At 42.8% G+C, this 18,854-nt stretch overlaps 5 protein-coding genes across 9 annotated transcripts; 4 read left to right on the top strand and 1 right to left on the bottom strand.

Annotated features, from left to right (window-relative positions):
• Window positions 1-207: 207 nt before the first annotated feature.
• On the top strand, window positions 208-3,080 carry LOC115674025 (receptor protein kinase-like protein ZAR1). Its single transcript, XM_030596335.2, has 2 exons — window positions 208-1,915; window positions 2,068-3,080. Exons 1-2 carry the CDS (start codon window positions 457-459, stop codon window positions 2,727-2,729), a joined length of 2,121 nt encoding a protein of 706 aa, XP_030452195.1. The 5' UTR covers window positions 208-456; the 3' UTR covers window positions 2,730-3,080.
• A 5,149-nt stretch (window positions 3,081-8,229) lies between these two features.
• On the top strand, window positions 8,230-12,022 carry LOC115674026 (putative lipid phosphate phosphatase 3, chloroplastic). Of its 5 annotated transcripts, none has more exons than XM_056319971.1 (9): window positions 8,230-8,376; window positions 9,464-9,556; window positions 9,833-10,051; window positions 10,163-10,250; window positions 10,355-10,464; window positions 10,547-10,637; window positions 10,772-10,960; window positions 11,045-11,104; window positions 11,580-12,022. In XM_056319971.1, the coding sequence occupies exons 3-9, from the start codon at window positions 9,839-9,841 to the stop codon at window positions 11,783-11,785; spliced, it is 957 nt and encodes a 318-aa protein (XP_056175946.1). In that variant the 5' UTR covers window positions 8,230-8,376; window positions 9,464-9,556; window positions 9,833-9,838; the 3' UTR covers window positions 11,786-12,022. The 5 variants fall into 5 exon arrangements, with proteins under 5 accessions (XP_056175946.1, XP_056175947.1, XP_056175948.1 ...); XM_056319972.1 differs by having other exon boundaries at window positions 8,282-8,415; XM_056319973.1 differs by lacking the exon at window positions 8,230-8,376 and adding an exon at window positions 8,380-8,403.
• A 2,023-nt stretch (window positions 12,023-14,045) lies between these two features.
• Window positions 14,046-16,307, top strand: LOC115674027 (putative lipid phosphate phosphatase 3, chloroplastic). The gene is made up of 9 exons (XM_056319974.1): window positions 14,046-14,128; window positions 14,228-14,447; window positions 14,559-14,646; window positions 14,749-14,858; window positions 14,944-15,034; window positions 15,169-15,357; window positions 15,444-15,503; window positions 15,778-15,967; window positions 16,152-16,307. Exons 1-9 carry the CDS (start codon window positions 14,103-14,105, stop codon window positions 16,159-16,161), a joined length of 984 nt encoding a protein of 327 aa, XP_056175949.1. The 5' UTR covers window positions 14,046-14,102; the 3' UTR covers window positions 16,162-16,307.
• Window positions 16,308-16,562: 255 nt separating this feature from the next.
• Window positions 16,563-17,018, top strand: LOC115673951 (protein AGENET DOMAIN (AGD)-CONTAINING P1). The gene has a single exon (XM_030596214.1). It carries the CDS (start codon window positions 16,563-16,565, stop codon window positions 17,016-17,018), a length of 456 nt encoding a protein of 151 aa, XP_030452074.1.
• Window positions 17,019-17,294: 276 nt separating this feature from the next.
• Window positions 17,295-18,066, bottom strand: LOC130140482 (uncharacterized). Its single transcript, XM_056319975.1, has one exon. The coding sequence runs from the start codon at window positions 17,882-17,884 to the stop codon at window positions 17,480-17,482; it is 405 nt and encodes a 134-aa protein (XP_056175950.1). The 5' UTR covers window positions 17,885-18,066; the 3' UTR covers window positions 17,295-17,479.
• Window positions 18,067-18,854: the final 788 nt, after the last annotated feature.

The raw sequence follows: 18,854 nt of genomic DNA, 5'->3' as shown, positions 1-18,854 counted from the left end.
TAACGATTAACTGGTGGGGACGAATTGACCATTGGGAAGTAGAAGTGGAAGCATAATATGCCTCTACTTGTCGGCTCTCGAGTTGTGATTTAACTAGAGCACTCGAGTTTGCGTTCATTGGAAGGGTGTTTCGTGGGTTCATGTAGTTAACTTTTATAGCATTATGATACGAATCTCTTCCTTTATTCATCCACTTTTGTCCTTAGAAATGAACACTGAAAGCGACGTCTCTTAGGTTAAACCCACGACAAGGCAAAGAAAGAGACTGCAAGTTCCTTAGGTCTCGAGTCTTTGGACACATTTTTCTTGTCAATGGTCCTCCACACTTACAGAGATTTTTTAAGTTCGGCAAAAGTCCCAAATTCATAAGTTTCATTGCCATTTTCCAACTTGTGAATCGCCCTTTCCAGTTTTTTGATAACCAAACATCATCTCTCGGAAGTCCTTCTGCAGAAGATGGTGCTCTTCTGTAGCCTGGTTATTCTTCTCATGTCCAACCTCTTTCACATGCCTGTGCAATCTCTGAACAATGAAGGTGTTGCCCTCCAGTCCTTGAAACAGTCCATCCGTGAAGACCCGGGCAGGTTCCTCGATAACTGGAGATCGTCCGACGAAACTCCGTGCGCATGGAACGGAGTCAAATGCGTAGGAGACCGAGTTGTTTCTCTCAGCCTTTCGTATAAGAATCTCACCGGCTTCCTTCCTCGTATCTTTGGAAACCTATCAGCACTCCGGCATATCAATCTCAGGAACAACGACCTCTCGGGAAGCTTGCCTGTCACGCTCTTCGATGCAGATGGGTTACAAAGCCTACTGCTCTCAGGGAACTCGTTCTCCGGGACAATTCCTGAGGAACTCGGAAATCTCAGTTCACTTCAGACCTTGGATTTTTCCAGGAATTCATTCAACAGTTCGATCCCGGCATCGTTACTTCGGTGTGGACGACTTAAAGTGCTTGATTTGAGTTGGAATGGTATCTCAGGATCCCTACCTGATGGGTTTGGGACTAGCTTAACTTGGCTCGAACAACTCAATCTTTCATTTAACAAGTTCACTGGTTCCATCCCCAGTGATATGGGAAACTTGTCGAGCTTGCGAGGAACTCTAGATTTGTCAAATAACTTGTTCAGTGGCCCGATCCCGGCAAGCCTAGGAAACCTCCCTGAGACTGTCTACATTGATCTCAGCCACAACAATCTCAGCGGACCAATACCACAGAATGGCGCTCTAATTGAAGCAGGGCCGACTGCTTTCATCAGTAATCCTCTGCTCTGCGGAGCGCCACTCAAGTCGTTGTGTCCTTCCCACATTCCCGACCCAAATTCCTCAACAATTCCTCATTTTCCAACCCAGGCTTCGCCTGATGCGCCTAAAAGAGGAAGTGCCATGAGTAAAGGGATCTTGATCTCAATAATTGTGAGCTCCATGGTCGCAAGCTGCTTTCTCGGGTGGTTATTGTCCCACGTATGTCGAAAGTACCGTGATAGCAAGGTATGTGACAGTATCACTAACACTGTTAATGAAGAGAAAGTGATGTTTAGGAAGGAGCTCTTCTGCTTTGGAAAGGAGGCCGTCGAGACTCTCTCGCAAACGATGGAGCAGCACAACTTCGTGGCGCTGGACTCGCGGGTTAATTTCGATCTTGACAAACTCCTGAAAGCATCTGCTTTCCTTTTGGGCAAGACGGGGACCGGAATAGTATACAAAGTTGTTCTTGAGGATGGGTCGACCTTAGCAGTTAGGAGACTGGGCGGAGATTCTCAGAGGCTGAAGGAATTCCAAACCGAGGTCGAAGCAATAGCGAAGATCAAGCACTCGAACATTGTGCCTCTCCGAGCTTATTGCTGGTCTGGCGAAGAGAAGCTTCTCATATATGATTTCATACCCAATGGTGACCTTTCTGCTGCAGTACATGGTAAATTTGCATTTCCCTTTTATCATTAATGAAAGAATTTTGAAATTAGGTGGTACCTTCTCTAGTCCATGGAACAGAATTCACCAAAATGTCGAAGAATGATTATGCAAGTCGATCTGATCTGTGAATGACAAATTTCTTTTGTTTGACAGGGAAGGCTGGGATGACAAATTTAATGCCGCTTTCATGGAGCGCGCGTCTCAGGATCATGAAAGGAGTTGCGAAAGGCATAGCCTATCTTCATGAGTTCAGTCCAAAGAGGTACGTCCACGGAGACTTGAAACCGAGCAATGTACTGCTCGGGAAGAATATGGAGCCCTTCATCTCTGACTTTGGCATCAGTCGGCTCGCTAATTTCACTGGCGAATCTTCAAAGTTTCACCTCGAACAAGTGGCGGTAGGGACGCCGGAGCAGAGCTCTCCCTATGAGTTCACGGCAATAAACTCCACCGAGAATTTGAGATCCTACTATCAAGCACCTGAAGCATCCAAACCCACGAAGCCATCTCAGAAGTGGGATGTCTACTCGTTCGGGATGATTTTACTCGAGATGATCACCGGGAAGATGCCCATAGTTGAAGTGGGGTCTCTTAGATTCGATCTAGTCCGATGGGTGCAGATGAGCGTCGATGAGAGAATTCCAATTCCTAACATTATAGATCCCGTCTTGCTTCATGATGTCGACAAGGAAGAAGAGATGGCCGAATTGCTTCAGATGGCTCTTGCTTGTGTTAACAAGAGCCCTGAAAGGAGACCTTCCATGAGGCATGTCTTGAACAATTTGGACAAATTGGCCATCTTCACCAATCCTTAAGTCAGACGTCACAGTTCTTAATACAACAGTGACAAGCATTCATCGTCCTTTACTTGGAAGCCGGTTGTTAAACAAAGTTATGCCTCTTCAGAGTTTACTACTGCAGAAACAGGTTTGGGAGTGGAAAGGCCCGGGCTGATGCAATCACTTCAGGCTCGGAGAATCTACTGAGGATCGTCTTCGTCTCTTTATCTCCCATGGCACGATTTTCTTCGGTCTCATGCTTATATATGCGCCTAAGAGGTTGCTTGATGGCAATTCTCTCCCATTTCTCATCTTTGCTTATACAGTTTAGACAATAAACACCGTTCATTATATTCGACATATATATATGATATTGTTGTACCTCCATATCTAGCTGTAAAGGTCATCTAATTATGATAGTTATGGAGCTCTTTTTTCTTTTCATCAATCGTAGTACTTGATTCAACGAAACATGTACCCTCCAACTCTCTATTCAGAAATAGTTGCAGGACCTCAGGACGGTCTTTCGGAGCTAACAAAAAAACTGTGAGAATCTATCTTAGACTGATAAGAAGGCTGTTGGGGAAAGACCGTGGCGCGACCACGGCACACTCCACAGCTGAAATTATTTAGCTTTGAAATTTCTTCTCCTCTCTGTGTGATTAAATGGCCACACTAAACACGGCCATACTTCAATATACAAGCAGGAAAATGCAAAGCTGGGACACACAGGATTTTAACATGAACACCCCATTGGGGGGAAAAACCACAGAGCAAGCTCTCGCCCAAAACTGCCACTATGCAAAGCAGCGCTACAACAAGCCTTCCCTAGTCCAAGTGGAGGTTACACAATATTTCATCGAGATAACTATCTTGGATCACAACAACACGCTCATCCTTACTGCACAGAGAAAGGTGAAATCGAATTTCACCCAGCGAGAATGCGGAAATTCATGAGTAGAATAGGCTTTCCAACAACTAACGCCAGTCCATAGGTAGCGTACATCGCCATGAACAACATACTAGAATTTCCATCAAAATCAAGACTGAAATTGCCATCTGATTCTTGATAAACACAGCCCCACACAGGGTTTTTTTTCCCTCTTCTCTTCCTCTCGGTGTTTTCCTCGGACGAGCTCTCTCTTTTCTCTCAAATGCTTCTGCTCACTAAGTTGACTCTCTTCTCTTTTTTCCATTTTTGGCCGAGTGAGTCAAGGCCACAGTTTGACCAAGTTGATGAATGCCTGGAGGAACCCACACACACACAACAAATCTCCCTCCTCAACTCACTTGGAGGGAGGCTCTCCATGCCCGCCGTCACCTGCAAGTTAGTTTTCCTTGAGGCAAAGCTTTTGTCTTCATATTTGATCCGCTGCTGCCAATATGAATCTTCTCTAAAAGCAATTCCTTCATCTCAGAGCGAATCTTGAATCTTGTGATACCTTTTTTTTTAATCTTGTGATACCTTACTTCTATATGCTTCATATATGAATGAAAGATCAAGTTCTTGCTTAGATGGATCACACTCTGATGGCTGCAGGTTACAGTAAAATTCATTTGCTCACGGCCTGACTCTTGTTGGAACCTCTTCATCCACAAGTTTTCCTTGCAGCATTTTGTGATAATGATACACTCTGCTTCAGTCGTTGACTAAGGAACGCATTTCTGCAACTTTGACTACCAAGACACCAATTCCCCTGCATAAGTAACCAGATATCTCGACATCAATGTCACCAACCCCGTCTGCATCTGTGTATCCTTCTACCATAGTTTGCCATTGTCAAAACACAAACAAGACTTAGAGGTGCCGCTGAGATACCCGAAAATCCATTTCACAAAACTGCCCAATGTTCTCACCCAGGATTGGAGAGGAAGCGATAACACGCTTACTGCATGAGCAGTGTCTGGCTGTTACATACCATGGCGTACAATTAAGCTACCAACCGCCGATGCAAATGGCACTTTCTTCATTTCTTCTCTGTCTGTCTCACTTGTAGGTCACTAACTCAGCTTAAAAAGCCATACAAGTGGAGTGCTAACTGGCTTTGACTTGCTCATGTTGAATCTCTCCAGCACCTTCTGGATATATATCTCTCCTGCGATAATCAGAGTTTTCTGTTCTTCTTGTAAGAGTGATTCTTACACCAAGGATCTGCTTAGTTGGTCCCAAGTCCTTCGTAGCAGACGACTTTCTCAACTCTCCTTTCAAACTGTGAATCTTCTCTGCATCCCGGCTGATAATCAACATATTGTCCATGTAGAGTAGAAGGATAACAAATTCACCATCAGCAAATGTCTTCATGAACACGCAAGGATCTGCATTCGTTTTGCCGTATCCATGAACAAATCAAATTTTCTACAACACTGTCTTGGAGCTTGTTTATGCCCATGCAAGCTCTTCTTCAATTTACACACGAAGTGCTCCTCACCTCGCTGCGAATCCCTCGGGTTGCTCCATATAGATATCCTCCTCCATATCACCACAAAGGAAAGCAGTCTTCACGTAGACCTGTTCAGTCTCTAGATTCATGCAGGCAGCCATGCCCAACAAAACACAGAGCATCTTACCCACGGGTGAGTAAATTTGTTCAAAGTCAGATACCTTCTTCTGGCCAAATGCCTTCACAACCAGTCCTTGTACCTCGGCTGTTAGCTCTTCTCTTCAGCTTTCAATCTAAAGACCCATTTATTCTTGAGTGCTCTCTTCCTTTGGGCAGTTTCACCAACTCAAACGTGTGCTTCTCATGCAAGGATTTCATCTCTTCTTGAATGGCTTTTAACCAATCTACCTTGAGCTCATGCGACATAACCTCTTGGTAACTCTCTGGCTCTTTCCCGTCAGTAAGCATGACATACAAACAGGGAGGATTTATATGGGATGGTGCTCTTGAGTGGAACGTCTCAACTGAGGCTGAACTGCTGCTTCTGGAGGAACTTCCGCAATTTGCTCATCTGCCACATCATTATGAGGTGCAGGTACTTCTGTTGTAGGAGGACCATCATGCTGTTCAAATTCCCCACCATCAGGGTAGAGTTAGGAGGTGCTTTTTGCAGATCAACAAAAGTTCTGGAATCTGAGTTCGGCTTCTCGTTTTTCTGGAAATGCTCAATGGTTTCATCCTTTACATATACTCCAAAGTTACTCCTGACAATTTTCTTTTCCATCGGAACTGACGACCTGTAACTATACTCTTCATGAGCAAAACCCAGTAGGATACATAGTTTAGACTTCACATCAAGCTTCGACCTCATCCCACGGGATGTGCACAGAGCCTGGGGCCAAACAATCTCAAGTGCTTGTAAGAGATATCATTCGCTGTCCAAACTCATTCTGATATGTCACCATCCAAAGGAGCTAAGGCAGAAAGGTTGATCAATCCACTACAGTTATCATTGCCATACCCCAAAAGGATTTAGGGAGTTTTGCATGAGAGAGCATGCACAATATTCTCTCGAGAATGGTGGAGTTCATTCTCTCTACAACTCCGTTCTGCTATGGAGTCTTTGCAACGGTCTTCTCCAGCCTGACGTTGCAATCTCTGCAATACTTCTCAAAGGGACCTTGATATTCACCACCATTATCTGCACAAACACATTTCAACTTCCTTTCCATTGCCCTCTCGACACTGAAATGAAGCTGCTCGAATACATCAAGTACCTCAGTGTTGGTTTTCAAAGCAAATGCTGAGACTTTTGAGATTAATGGTCAATAAATGTAACAAAATACAGGGCACTGCCAAGAGTTCTAGCATCAACCATACATACGGCAGCGTGAACAAGCTGTAAAGCCTGCGATCTTCTAGAGGGATAACAACTATGAAATGCATCTCTATGTTGTTTTCCAGCTAGAAAATGAGCACAAGTTTCTAAAGGAGTACCTTTCAAAGGAAGCAATTTCTTTCCAGCGAGAATTTGCAGTCCGTTCTTGCATTTGTGACTAAGCAGCCTGTGCCATAACTCTACTGAGGCATCCTCAACTGCGTTCACCTCTCATGGGCACAACCAAGCTTCTGTAGCATACAGAGTGCTAGACTTGACACCTCTCGCCACCACAAGAGAACCTTTGGCGAGCTTCCATTTACCTTCCCCGAGGTGACTATGATAGCCCTCATTGTCAAGTACACTAGTGGAGTTCAATTGAAGACAAATGTTTGGAACATGTCTGACATTTCTTAGTACCAGCTTGCTTTGCATATTGGTTTCCGAATAGATGCCGCCAATGCCAACGATCTTGGCTTCCCCGTCATTCTCCATCCTAACGTTACCGTAATCACCGACGGTGTTGGATGTGAAGATATCTCCTCTTGAAGTAACATGGAATGAGGTGGTCGAATCAACTCCCATGTAGCGTCCTGGCTAGTGAGATTAACATGATCATCACCACATAAATTTTTTTCTCTTTTCCCCGTTTTTTATTCCTATTTTCTTTTCCTTTTCCACGACGAGCGTCTTCTTCTTGTTGTCGTCTCCGCCGAATTCGGCTTCCTCTGTTGAAGAGGAAATGAAATGGTAAGCTGGGCTTAAGAACATGGGTTGGGTTGGGCACATATATAAACAACCAATGCTTTGGTACCACTTTGTCAGAAAAGACCAATGGTGCGACCACGTAACATCATGACACCAGGAGATTTCTTCTATCCTCTTTCTGTGACTAGATAGGCACAATAAGTACTGCCATAATCTAATTAACAAGCAGACAAAAGTGACATGGGCACACGCAGGATTATAATGTGGAATCCCCCAACTGACGAAAAACTACTATGCTGAGAAGGTTCACAGCAGGCCTTCTCTAGCTCAAACTATATTACACAACATTTCATCAAGATAACTACTATATTGAGAAGCTCATCACCACTAGTCGGATTACAATAATTTAGAAATAAGTGCGCTCGCGTCTCACCTAGCAAGAACATCATCGAAAATACCCAGATGGAAGTTTTAGAAAATTGCGGTTATATTATATGTGAACTTTTGTGTCGAAAATTGTACGGTACGAAAGTTACAGATTTACGAAATAAGGAAAAAGTCGAATTACATCATATTTAGATTGAATAAAGGGTTAATATCACGAAAAACCCTAAACATGTACCACAAATTTACCCCAAACTACTCCCAAACCAGTATACCTATGACAATTTTGCCCTCTGTTACTTTCCATTAAATTTTGCAGTCAAATTTCTGAGTTGGATGACACATGGTAATTGACGAGTGTACCAGTATAGGGTTTTGCTCTCCGTTTGTCACAGATGTACCGATTTTTAGTTTTTCATGGTATTAATTCAATTTAACGGAGGGTAAAATTATTACAAATATATCAATTTGGGGTTTTTAGTGATTAAAAATTAGTTTAGGATAAATTTATCATATGTGTACCTGTTTGAAGAGTTTTTGATGATTAAAAATTAATTTGTAATAAATTCATGGTACGATGTCCCGTTTGGGGTTTCCGAAAAATAAGAAGGCTGTCCAGACGCGACCAGGTCTTATTTTATACAATCCGTCGCTGCTTCTCCCGGAGTTGTGCTCTTGTCCTCCACCTACAGCCGCTAAGCCCGGCGTTTGAACGGACAACTCTGCTCTCTCTCTCTCTCTTCTCTCGCTCGTGTTGAATCTTGGGCAAGAAACCTGGTCCGACAAAAGCTCACTTTCCCGCAAATCATGTAAAGTAGCTTCAGTTTTCAAGGTGCTAAAGCCGTCACCCTTGTACCCTGTACGCACTGTGGTACTGTTAGCATAGCCTTTTCCTAATGATCAGTTTGGTCTTCTTAATCTTTCTTGCGCTTTACTACGGTTACTCCTTTTTCTTTGCTTTTCCGCGAGCGAATCGACCGCTTTGTGTGGCTCTCGTGTATGATCACGACAAAGTGGGAAGCTTCCTGTCGGAGTCCTTGCTCCCCATTATTTGTGGCACACCCGTGAAAGAGAGTAGGGTAAAGAAAATGGGAGCATCGTTCTTTCATACGCATGAATGGTCGATGGGCAATCGACCAAAATTCGCGCTTGCGGCCCTTCGTTGGGGGACCGGGTGGGTGGGTTCGGTGGGGGTTTCTTCACGTTGAGTTGAAACGATGGGTCGGAGGGATTCTGGGTTTCTTTCTTTTCTTAAGGGCATCTTCTTCTTGGGGGTTTCTCAGGTCGGTGGCTTTTCTCTTCACTTTAGATTCTCTTGCCATTGAAGTTGCTTGTGAGGTCGTTGTAATGGTGAAAAGAGGGGAATTATACGTCCTTGAGTTATTTGATGTTCTTGATGTATTTAGCATCAGTGATTAGGTGTGGACAATTCGCGAATCGGTTTTGGCTTACGTTAGGAAGCAGAGAGAAGCTTTCATTGAGAAAAGGAGAAAAAGAATAAATTGGAGGGTTTCAGCATCAAAGTTTTGTGGCTTCATGCTGAATTGAATGGAACGGAAAGTGGAGTTGGTTGAAGTTGGAAACTGAAAGTGCGCTAATACACCTTGTTAATTTGCAAGCCTCCTTTTTCATCAAGATCCTGGAAAACTGCCCTTTTGTGCTCGTCTAAGGATTCGAGTACTTGGAGCTTGCAATATTTGCAGTGTGTTTAAATAGCATGGTTTGCAGATTCAATTTCCTGCTAGTTTATCACAGGTGAACGATGTGGGATGTTCTATGGGTTCCTTATTTATGCACCATCTTGAATTTTCTGTAGGAAATGGAAGTTTCGGTTGGATGACCCTTTTATTCAGAAATAAAAGAAGTTGTTTGGCTTGTTTTATCAGATTTGGAAATAATTTTTTTGCATGGTTTTCTAGGAGGTGCAAAGCTCAAGATTGGACTCTTCTGCAATAAACAGCACTTCTTTTCCGCTTATCAAGATTCCGTTGATACAACAGAAAAACCAACAGGTTTATCCCTTTCTTTGGTAGTACCTTTGCTGTTTTTGATTTTATTCATATCTGACAGAGGACACATGTTTCTAGTGTATGTGCCTGCATACTCGGTAAACCTTCAATAGTTTTTACTATTCTTTCCGGAGGAGGGAAACTGAAATGATTTCTCGTCAACCAAATTGCTTTTGTAACAGCATCGATGTTTTTGTTTTTTGGTATTTTTAAGAAACATCAATTTTGATGGAGGTAATGCTAACAGTTTGTCATCTAACATGTGCATTCATCCTACAGCATAGAATGAGGAACCAGATTGCCTCAAATATGATGAGGTCCAGTGGAATGATGGTCGCAAGGACTTACATATATGACTGGCTGATCCTTATGGTTCTTGTGGTCATTGGGTCCCTCCTCCATCTCATACATCCATTTTATCGCTTCGTCGGGAAGGATATGATGACTAATCTCAAGTATCCACTGAAGAGCAACTCAGTGCCTTTCTGGGCTGTTCCAGTAGGCATTCTTTGCACTACTCTTTTTCCCTTAATAGTCAGTTTGTAAGTTTAAGAATTTTGACTGGTGGGGGATTTCATTTTTCTTTTGTTTCTTCCCGACAAATATTAGACGTATGCCCTTCTGTTGCCAATGGTGATATTTGTGGTCGTGTATCTTCGGAGGAGAGACTTCTATGATCTCCATCATGCTGTACTAGGTGAAATTTTCTTTTTGTGCCATTCTCATGGATTCTCTGCTCATCATTCAATGGTGGTTGTTTTTTTTTCCCGAGATTATGCTAATTGGAAGTTGTTTAGGCAGGGCTCTTGTATTCTGCTTCAGTCACTGCAGTTATAACAATTGCCATAAAACTTGCAGTTGGCCGCCCTAGGCCAGACTTCTTTTGGCGTTGTTTTCCAGATGGGAAAGATGTAGGTGCATATAAATTTTGCAGAATAAACTGACTATTCACACGCAAGTCTGCTTGCAGCACTTACTTGAATTGATTCCTAGGTGTATGATCAATTGGGAAATGTCATTTGTCATGGTAAAAGAAGTGTCATAGATGAAGGGCACAAGAGTTTTCCTAGCGGGCATACTTCATGTAAGCATTTCTCTTTGTCATCTTTAATAGTATTATCCAAATGCTCAATGCGAAATATGAAAGAATGATCTAGTGTATTGGACTATTACACAGGCAAACTTTGTTATGTGAGTAGCTTGGTTTTTATTGTGCAGGGTCCTTTGCGGGTCTTGGTTTCTTATCGCTTTATTTAGCTGGGAAGATTAAAGCATTTGATTGCAAAGGTCATGTTGCAAAATTATGCATCATCTTTCTCCCGCTTCTTGTCGCATCTCTTGTTGGCATTTCAAGAGTAGATGACCACTGGCATCACTGGCAGGATGTCTTTGCTGGAGGCCTCCTAGGTTTGTCTGTTTTCTGCAATTTGTGGGAGTCATAGCGGTGGTGAGTTTGATTCTTTGGCTTAACATGCAGACGAAATTTTGCAGGGATTACTGTAGCAGGGTTTTGCTATCTTCAGTTCTTTCCACCTCCATATCGCGCTCAAGGTATGTTCCGAAGCAATTTGTTATGGCCTCTAGTAGTCATAAAAAATCCTTGACGCTATCTTATAGTTGTCTTATTGTCATCATAAGATTCCTTGCACTAAAGCTCCCTAAATTGGCAGGGGTATAGTCGTGCTGCCTCATAATGTAACAAGATGATTGAAGAGAGCAAGATAATTGAAAATTAAATACGTAATCTTTCTTGGGACATTGATGAATGAGAACATGGGGATAGCACTAACCATTTTCTCTACATTATCTTGTAGTTGTTGTATTGTGATTGTAAGATTACTTGCACCGCGACTCCGTAATTTGGCATGGCTATAGTTGTGCTGCCTTTAATGTAATGAGATAATTAAAGAGAACGAGATCATTGAAAGTTGATTATGTAATCTTTCTTTAGACATTGATGGATGAGAACATGGGAATAGCATTAACCATTTTCTCAAAAGAAGTTTCACAATCTATTTGTTTGCAGGTTGGGGGCCTTATGCTTACTTTGAAGAACTGGAGTTGTGTACGAATGAACAGGCCGCGAATGCAGTGGGTGCGGCTGACGCGCAGGCTGCAGAGACTCAAAGTGAGAGCCGTGTGGATGAGCGGAGTGGCATCGGATGCATGGGCCTGACCCTATCACCTACTTCCGGTCGATCACCGCAAGGCGTGGAATCAGGGGGAAGGTGATTTTGTTTGTCTACTGGCCCTTTAATCTCTAAAGCCTATTGTACAGAGTAGAGTTTTAGTATCTCCAATTTGTTTTTTGTCCTTTTTTTGGGCAAGCCTCTGACAAGTATTATCGAGGACCTTTTTTTTTTGTATGAATGAATGTAGCGTGCTCTGCATGGACATCAATTTGCACAGTTGGTCCTTTCCCACCCTTGATCTCAAGATCAGGATGTCACTAATTTTTTTCTTTACTAATCCTTTGTTGAATCCAGTTTTTGTAGCTTCGACAGTCAATTTGGTGAAACTAAAGAGAATGCAAACGCTAATAGACAAATATGGTTGCCAGTTGCATAACTGATATATCCATATAGCTTCTTCGGATGCTCTGTTTGATAATCAGACAATGTTCTTCATCTATTACTCCAGATGTAAACGTCTCTAAAGCATTACTCTTGCAACCAAATATTTATTTGGTAAAACCTTGTCCAGTCAAAGGAAGGAAGGTCCTCTGTCTCAAATTGTACTAGGATCGACATGCAATTTGCATGCCCTTTCTGAGCATAAAGAAAGTATTTTTTGTCTGCAGAAGTCCTCTTTTTTCTTAACCTGCCAAAAGGGCACCACAAACAATCAACATATGTAGATTCTTTGTAGTCGCTCTCTTCAATTCTCTAAGATTGGGCTGATCCCAACAAAATGGGAAGCTTCCTGTCAGAATCCCACTCCAATATTTGTGGGTCACCGCTGAAAGAGAGTAGAATTAAGAAAATGGATGCATCATTCTCTCGTTCGACTAAATGCTTGATGAGCAAGTGAACCGCCATTAGCGGTTGGCCCTTCGTTGGGTGGTTGCTTCACATTGAATTGAAACCGTGCATTGGAGGAATTTTGGGTTTCTTTCTTTTCTGAATGGCATCTTCTTTTTGGGGGTTTCTCAGATTGGTGGGTCTTCTCTTCACTTTAGATTCTCTTGCTATTGAAGTTGCTTGTGAGGTCGTTGTAATGGTGAGAAGAGGGGAATTATACGACCTTGACTCGTTGGTGTTCTTGATGTATTTAGCTTTAGCGATTCGGTGTAGACAATTCGCGAATCGGTTTTGGCTTACATTACGAAAGAGAGAGAAACTTTTCATTGAGAAAAAAAGAAGAGAATAAATGGATGGTTTCAGAATCAAAGTTTCGTGGCTTCATGCTTAATTGAATGGAAGGGAAAGTGGAAAGTGGGGGTGAGAGTGAGAGTGAGATGTCCTACTGATGGTGATTTGAAATTCCTGGCTCTGCAATAAGTGGAATCAGTGAGCAAATGGAATTGAAGAGGGAATAAAATGAGCTAATGGGATTGCATTCTCTATTTTTTTCTGTTAGCGGCGAAGAGGAACAACGTTGAAAGGTAAGGGAAGTAGTAACAAAAGATCGAAAATACTTCCTGAAATGTATCACGACAGAAATTGCATCTGCATGAGAAACGAAGGGGCACTCCTTTCCTTTGCCAAACCAAACAACAGAAAGGGAATAGACACGTCCTTGCCCATTCCCTTCAACCAAATGCGTTAGTTTAAATAAGTGGCACAAACGTGAATATCCCCCCTTCCCTGGAAAGCTTTACTGGCTATTGGCTATTGCATCGAGAAACTGCTATATTATTATTTCAAGAGATGTTCAAATTCTGTTCCTATTGAAATAGTTTTTTGCATTCATTATCAGACTCAGAGCAATAAGAGAAATTCACTTTGATCATTGTGCAGTTACTATAAGAGTCCTGCCAGTTATTTTTTACACTTGTAAAGGAACTCCATAAGTAGAATACACACATATCAAAGTCCATTAATACACCTTGTAAATTTGTAAGCCTTCTTTTTCATCAAAACCCTGGAAAACTGACCTTTTTGTGCTTGTCTAAGGGTTTGTGTCCTTCGAGCTTGCAAATAGTGCAGTGTTCATAGATAGCGTGGTTTGCATTAAATGGTTCGCAGATTCAGTTTCCCAGAAGTGTATCAGAGTGAATGATGTGGGAGGACCCTTTTATTATCAGAAACAATCGAAGTTGCTTGGCTAAATTTATTAGATCTGGAAATTATTTTTTTGTGTGGTTTTCTAGGAGGAGGTGCAAAGCTCAAGATTATACTCTTTTGCGATAAGCAGCAGTTCTTTTCCAATAATCAAGATTCCTTTGATAGAGCAGAAAAACCAACAGGTTTATTCCTTTCTTTGATAGTACTTTTCCTGTTTGATTTCATTTATATCTGACAGAGGACTCAAGTTTCTAGTATACGTGCCTGCATACTGGGTAAATCTTCAATGATGTTACTATTCTTTCTGGAAGAGGGAAACTGAAATGAGTTCATCAACCAAAGCACTTATGTGACGGCATCGATGTTTTCGTTTTTCTTTTTTTTATTTTAGGACATTTCAATTTTGATAAAGATTATACTAATAGTTTTGGATATCTGGCATGTGCAGTCATTGTATGCTGAGCCAGATTGCTTCAAATATGACGAGGTCCAATGGAATGATAGTCACAAGGACATACATATATGATTGGCTGATCCTTATGCTTCTTGTGGTCATTTGGTCCCTCCTGCTTCTCATACAGCCGTTTTATTGCTTTGTCGGGAAGGGTATGATGACTGATCTCAAGTATCCACTGGAGAGAGACACAGTGCCTTTCTGGGCTGTTCCGGTAGGCATGCTTTGCACTACTCTTGTCCCCTTAATAGTCAGTCTGTAAGTTTAAGAATTTTTACTGGTGGCGGTTTACACTTTCCTTTTGTTTCTTCCCAACAAAAATTAGATGTATGCCCTTCTGTTGCCAATGGTGATATTCATTGTCGTGTATCTTCGGAGGAGAGATATCTATGATCTTCATCACGCTGTACTAGGTGAAAGTTTCTTTTTGTGCCATTCTCATGTATCCTCTGCTCATCGTTCAATGGTGGTGGGTGTTTTTTCAAGAATATGCTAAACAAAGGCTGTTTAGGCAGGGCTCTTGTATTCTGCTACATTCACTGCAGTGATAACAGATGCCATAAAACTTGCAGCTGGCCGGCCTCGGCCAGACTTCTTTTGGCGTTGTTTTCCAGATGGGAAAGATGTAGGTGAATATGAATCAAGCAGAATATACTGACTATCCTAGGGCAAGTCTGATTGCAGCATCTAAAACTTGGATTGATTCGTAGGTGTATGATCAATTGGGAAATGTCATTTGTCATGGTAAAAGAAGTGTCATAGATGATGGGCACAAGAGTTTTCCTAGCGGGCATACTTCATGTAAGGATTTCCCTCTGTTATCTTAAAAAGTATTGTCCAAATGCTCAATGCGAAAGAGAAAAAGAATGATTGTATCAGACTATTACACAAGCAAATCTTGTGAGTATGTGAATAGCTTGGATTTTATTGTGCAGGGTCCTTTGCAGGTCTTGGTTTCTTATCTCTTTATTTAGCTGGGAAAATTAAAGCATTTGATCACAAAGGTCATGTTGCAAAATTGTGCATCATCTTTGTCCCGCTTCTTGTTGCATCTCTTGTCGGCATTTCAAGGCTAGATGACCACAGGCATCACCGGCAGGATGTCATTACTGGAGGTCTCCTAGGTTTGTGCTGCTGTTTTCCGCAATTTGTGGGAGTTAGCGGCGGCAAGTTTGATTCTTTGGCTTAACGTGCAGAAGAAATTTTGCAGGGATTACGGTAGCAGTGTTTTGCTATTTGCAGTTCTTTCCACCTCCATATCACGCTGAAGGTATGTTTCGAGTCAATATGTTATGACCTCCCAGTCATCATAAAAATTCGTTGTCGATATCTTGTAGTTATCTTATTCCGATAATAAGATTACTGGTACTCCAACTCCCTAAATTGGCAGGGTTATAGTCGTGCCTCATAATGGAACAAGATAAAAGAGAGCAAGATCATTGAAAGTTAATTACGTAATCTTTCTTTAGACCTTGATGGATGAGAACATGGGGAAGGAATAACCATTTTTTCGGAGGAAGTTTCACAAATCCGTATGTTTGCAGGTTGGAGGCCTTATGTTTCCTTTGAAGAATTGGAGTCGTGTACGAATACACAGGCCGTGATTGCAGAGGATGTTCCCAAAACGCAGGCCGCGGAGACTCAAAACGAGAGCCGTCTGGATGAGAGGAGCGGCATTGGATGCATATCACCTACTGCCGGTCGATCACTGGCAGACATGGAATCAGGGGGAAGGTGATTCTGTTTGGCTACTGGCCCTTTAATCTGTGGAGGAACTTTTTTTTTATGTTTCGTGAGCGAATGTAGCGTGCTCTGAATGGACATCAAATAGCCCAATTTGGTCCTTTTCCACCCTTGATCTCGCACGATCAGGATGTCATTAATTCTTTCTTTTTTACGGATCCTCTATTGGATCCAGTTTTTTGTAGCTTCTACAGTCATTTTGGCTAGACTAGAGAGAATGCAAACGCGAATAGACGAGTACTATCGCCAGTTGCAATACGGATATCTCCAAGTAGGTTCTTCTGATGGTCCTTTCGATAATCACAGACAACGTTCTTCATCTATTGCTGCAGATGTGAACGTCTCTAAAGCATGACTCTTGCAACCAAACATTGATGTGGTAAAATCTTGTCCACTCAAAGGAAGGAAGGTCCTCTGTTTCAGATTGTACTAGAATCAACACGCACCTTGCATGCACTTTCTGGGCAACAAAAAGATATTCTGCAGAGCTCCTCTTATTTCTTACCATGCCAAAAGGGCACCACAAACATTCAACAAATGTAGATTTTACATGCTCGCTCTCTGTAATTCGCTACCCGGAGCGAGAATGAGGTTTCTTCCAGGGCAAGAAGTAGAGATCGCCAGCAAAGAAGAGGGCTTCATAGGTTCCTACTACAAGGCAACTATAGTAACTTACATCCAGAATGAGTTCTACCTAGTTCAGTACAGGGAGCTGTTGAAGGAAGACGAGTCGGGTCCTCTGAGAGAGGTCATCCGAGGCGAGGATATCCGCCCCACGCCGCCCGCTAAGTTGTTACCGACCGCCTCAGCCGGATTTGCGATGCTCGACAGGGTCGATGCACTTTACAACGACGGGTGGTGGACAGGGAGGATAACCGGCAGAGAAGGGTCAACGTACGTCGTGCATTTCGAGAATAGTGGAGAGAGGCTAGCTTTCTCTGATTCTGACCTAAGGATGCACCTGGAGTGGGTCAATGGCAATTGGATTGCTACCACCAGGAGAAGGATCCTTCTCCCTCAAAAACAAAACATAGACTCGTAGAAGTTTCATGGGTCTCTTTCTCTCTATTAACCTTTTGATATCAATTCACAAAACTTGCTTATCGGAAAAAGGAAGCTCGCGTGTCGAAAGACTGTTAATCGAATTGCGAGTTATAGAAGATCTAACACCTACATGTATCAAGGACCCAAATTCAGGCAGTCACATTGGGAACCCAGAATTCGAATGTTCTAGGCTTTGTTTAACTTGGCTCCTAACATCACAGTCATATTATTATCAGGAAAAGCAACTTATTTTCATGTCTCTTTTGCCATCAGCTTAATCTTCTGACAAAGTCAATGGCTAATGCGATTATCTCAATGAAACATCGATCTGCAGATGTTCTTCACAAACCACCAAGTTAGAGTGAAAGATGCAATGCACCATTCCAAACACTCAATAAGCACACAGAATCGGAAAGCCAGCCAAAAAACCAAATTGCCATAAAAGGGTTCAATCTCAGGCTACAAATTGATAATCCTTCTCTCAGACTTAGAGCTCCGTTTGGAGTCTCTGGACAGGGACTCCAAGCTAGCGCCGTATCCAAATCCTCGCCCGTACCCGAAGCCGACCCCGACGCCGCAGCCCATGCCGACCCCGAACACCAGCTTCAGGTGGCTCCACGGCGAGCCGTCGAAGCCGAGCCCGCCGACCATGCCGAGGCCCAGCCCGGCTCCGCACCCGACCCCGAAGCCGGCCCCTGGACCCGGGACCAGCTCCTGGAGCTGCTGGTGCTTGTCCTGGAGGAACTCGGTGATGGGGGAACGCTTGTCGCCCCTCTTCCTCCGGGGCTTGCCGTTCGGGGTGGTCGTCGTCCATGTCCACAGAGACTCGGGGGTGATGTTGCTGCTCTTGGGTCTTGAGCTCATGGTGCGTCGATGTGCGGGAGCGTGTCTGAGCGAGCGAAGGGAAGCCAAGGATAAGAGCTGAAGAACCAAATAATGAGTGAAAATTACTGTTGGGCTTCTCTAGGGCAGGTAGAGAGAGAGTCTACAATACAAGACGGAGAGAATAGTGATGCAAAGAAACTAGGACGGCTTGGGCTTTAGATTAGATGCCAACTTATGGATGGTAATTCAATTCCCTTTTCGAAGGAGCGATATTTTCCCAATTTATGTTCGACTCATTGCAAGATTCATTACTGTCTCGACGTAATCAATCTCTGGCAGTTGATTAGTGAAATTTTGATATGACGCAGAAATGAAAACCCTAAAGCATTCCCCTATCTAGGAAGCACGAACGCTTGGTGTTAGAGTCAGATAGTTTAGCTTTTGATAGAAGCCTTGGAGTGTGCAGATAAGTTTGCATGGGAAGAGAGAGTGCTTATCATGGAGGGCGGTGATCTGTTGATCTAGTTTTTCGGATTTTCACCTAGTCCATTAGGGTAGAGAGAGGCCAATGGAGTAGCGGACTGGTTGGATTGGGTCGTGGTCGGGCCACACATGAGCTCGCCCGATGGGCTGCTACAGAGAATGCCTGTGTTTATCTGCTCTTATACAGTGGGCCTTGATTGTCATGTGAATGTCGTGCTGTTGCTTGAACAATTCATCTTGTTCCATTAATTTTAAGAGAAAATTGACATGTGAAAAATCAGAGTTACCATTTTAAGAGGTACATCTTCATAATCTCGTTCATGCAAGTATTCCTCTTCCTTCGACACATCACTCATCATGAAAACACGTCTGTTCAGAGAGACGTAACTTTCCGTGTCTCTGGTTTGGCAATTATACATTATAAACATTACTTACATTCGAACTTAATTTGAATATGAACAAAGGTGGTGTCTAAATTTGTAACTCACCGATCCAAAAGCTAAGAGGAAACTTCCTTCAACCAAGG

Source organism: Syzygium oleosum, unplaced genomic scaffold, assembly GCF_021117445.2.
Source record: "Syzygium oleosum isolate NSW1041296 unplaced genomic scaffold, Sole_v2.1 Sole_v2.19, whole genome shotgun sequence".
Classification (NCBI taxonomy): Eukaryota; Viridiplantae; Streptophyta; class Magnoliopsida; order Myrtales; family Myrtaceae; genus Syzygium; species Syzygium oleosum.
The sequence above is the reverse complement of the archived record's forward strand: the minus strand, read 5'-3'. Positions and strand labels throughout refer to the sequence as shown.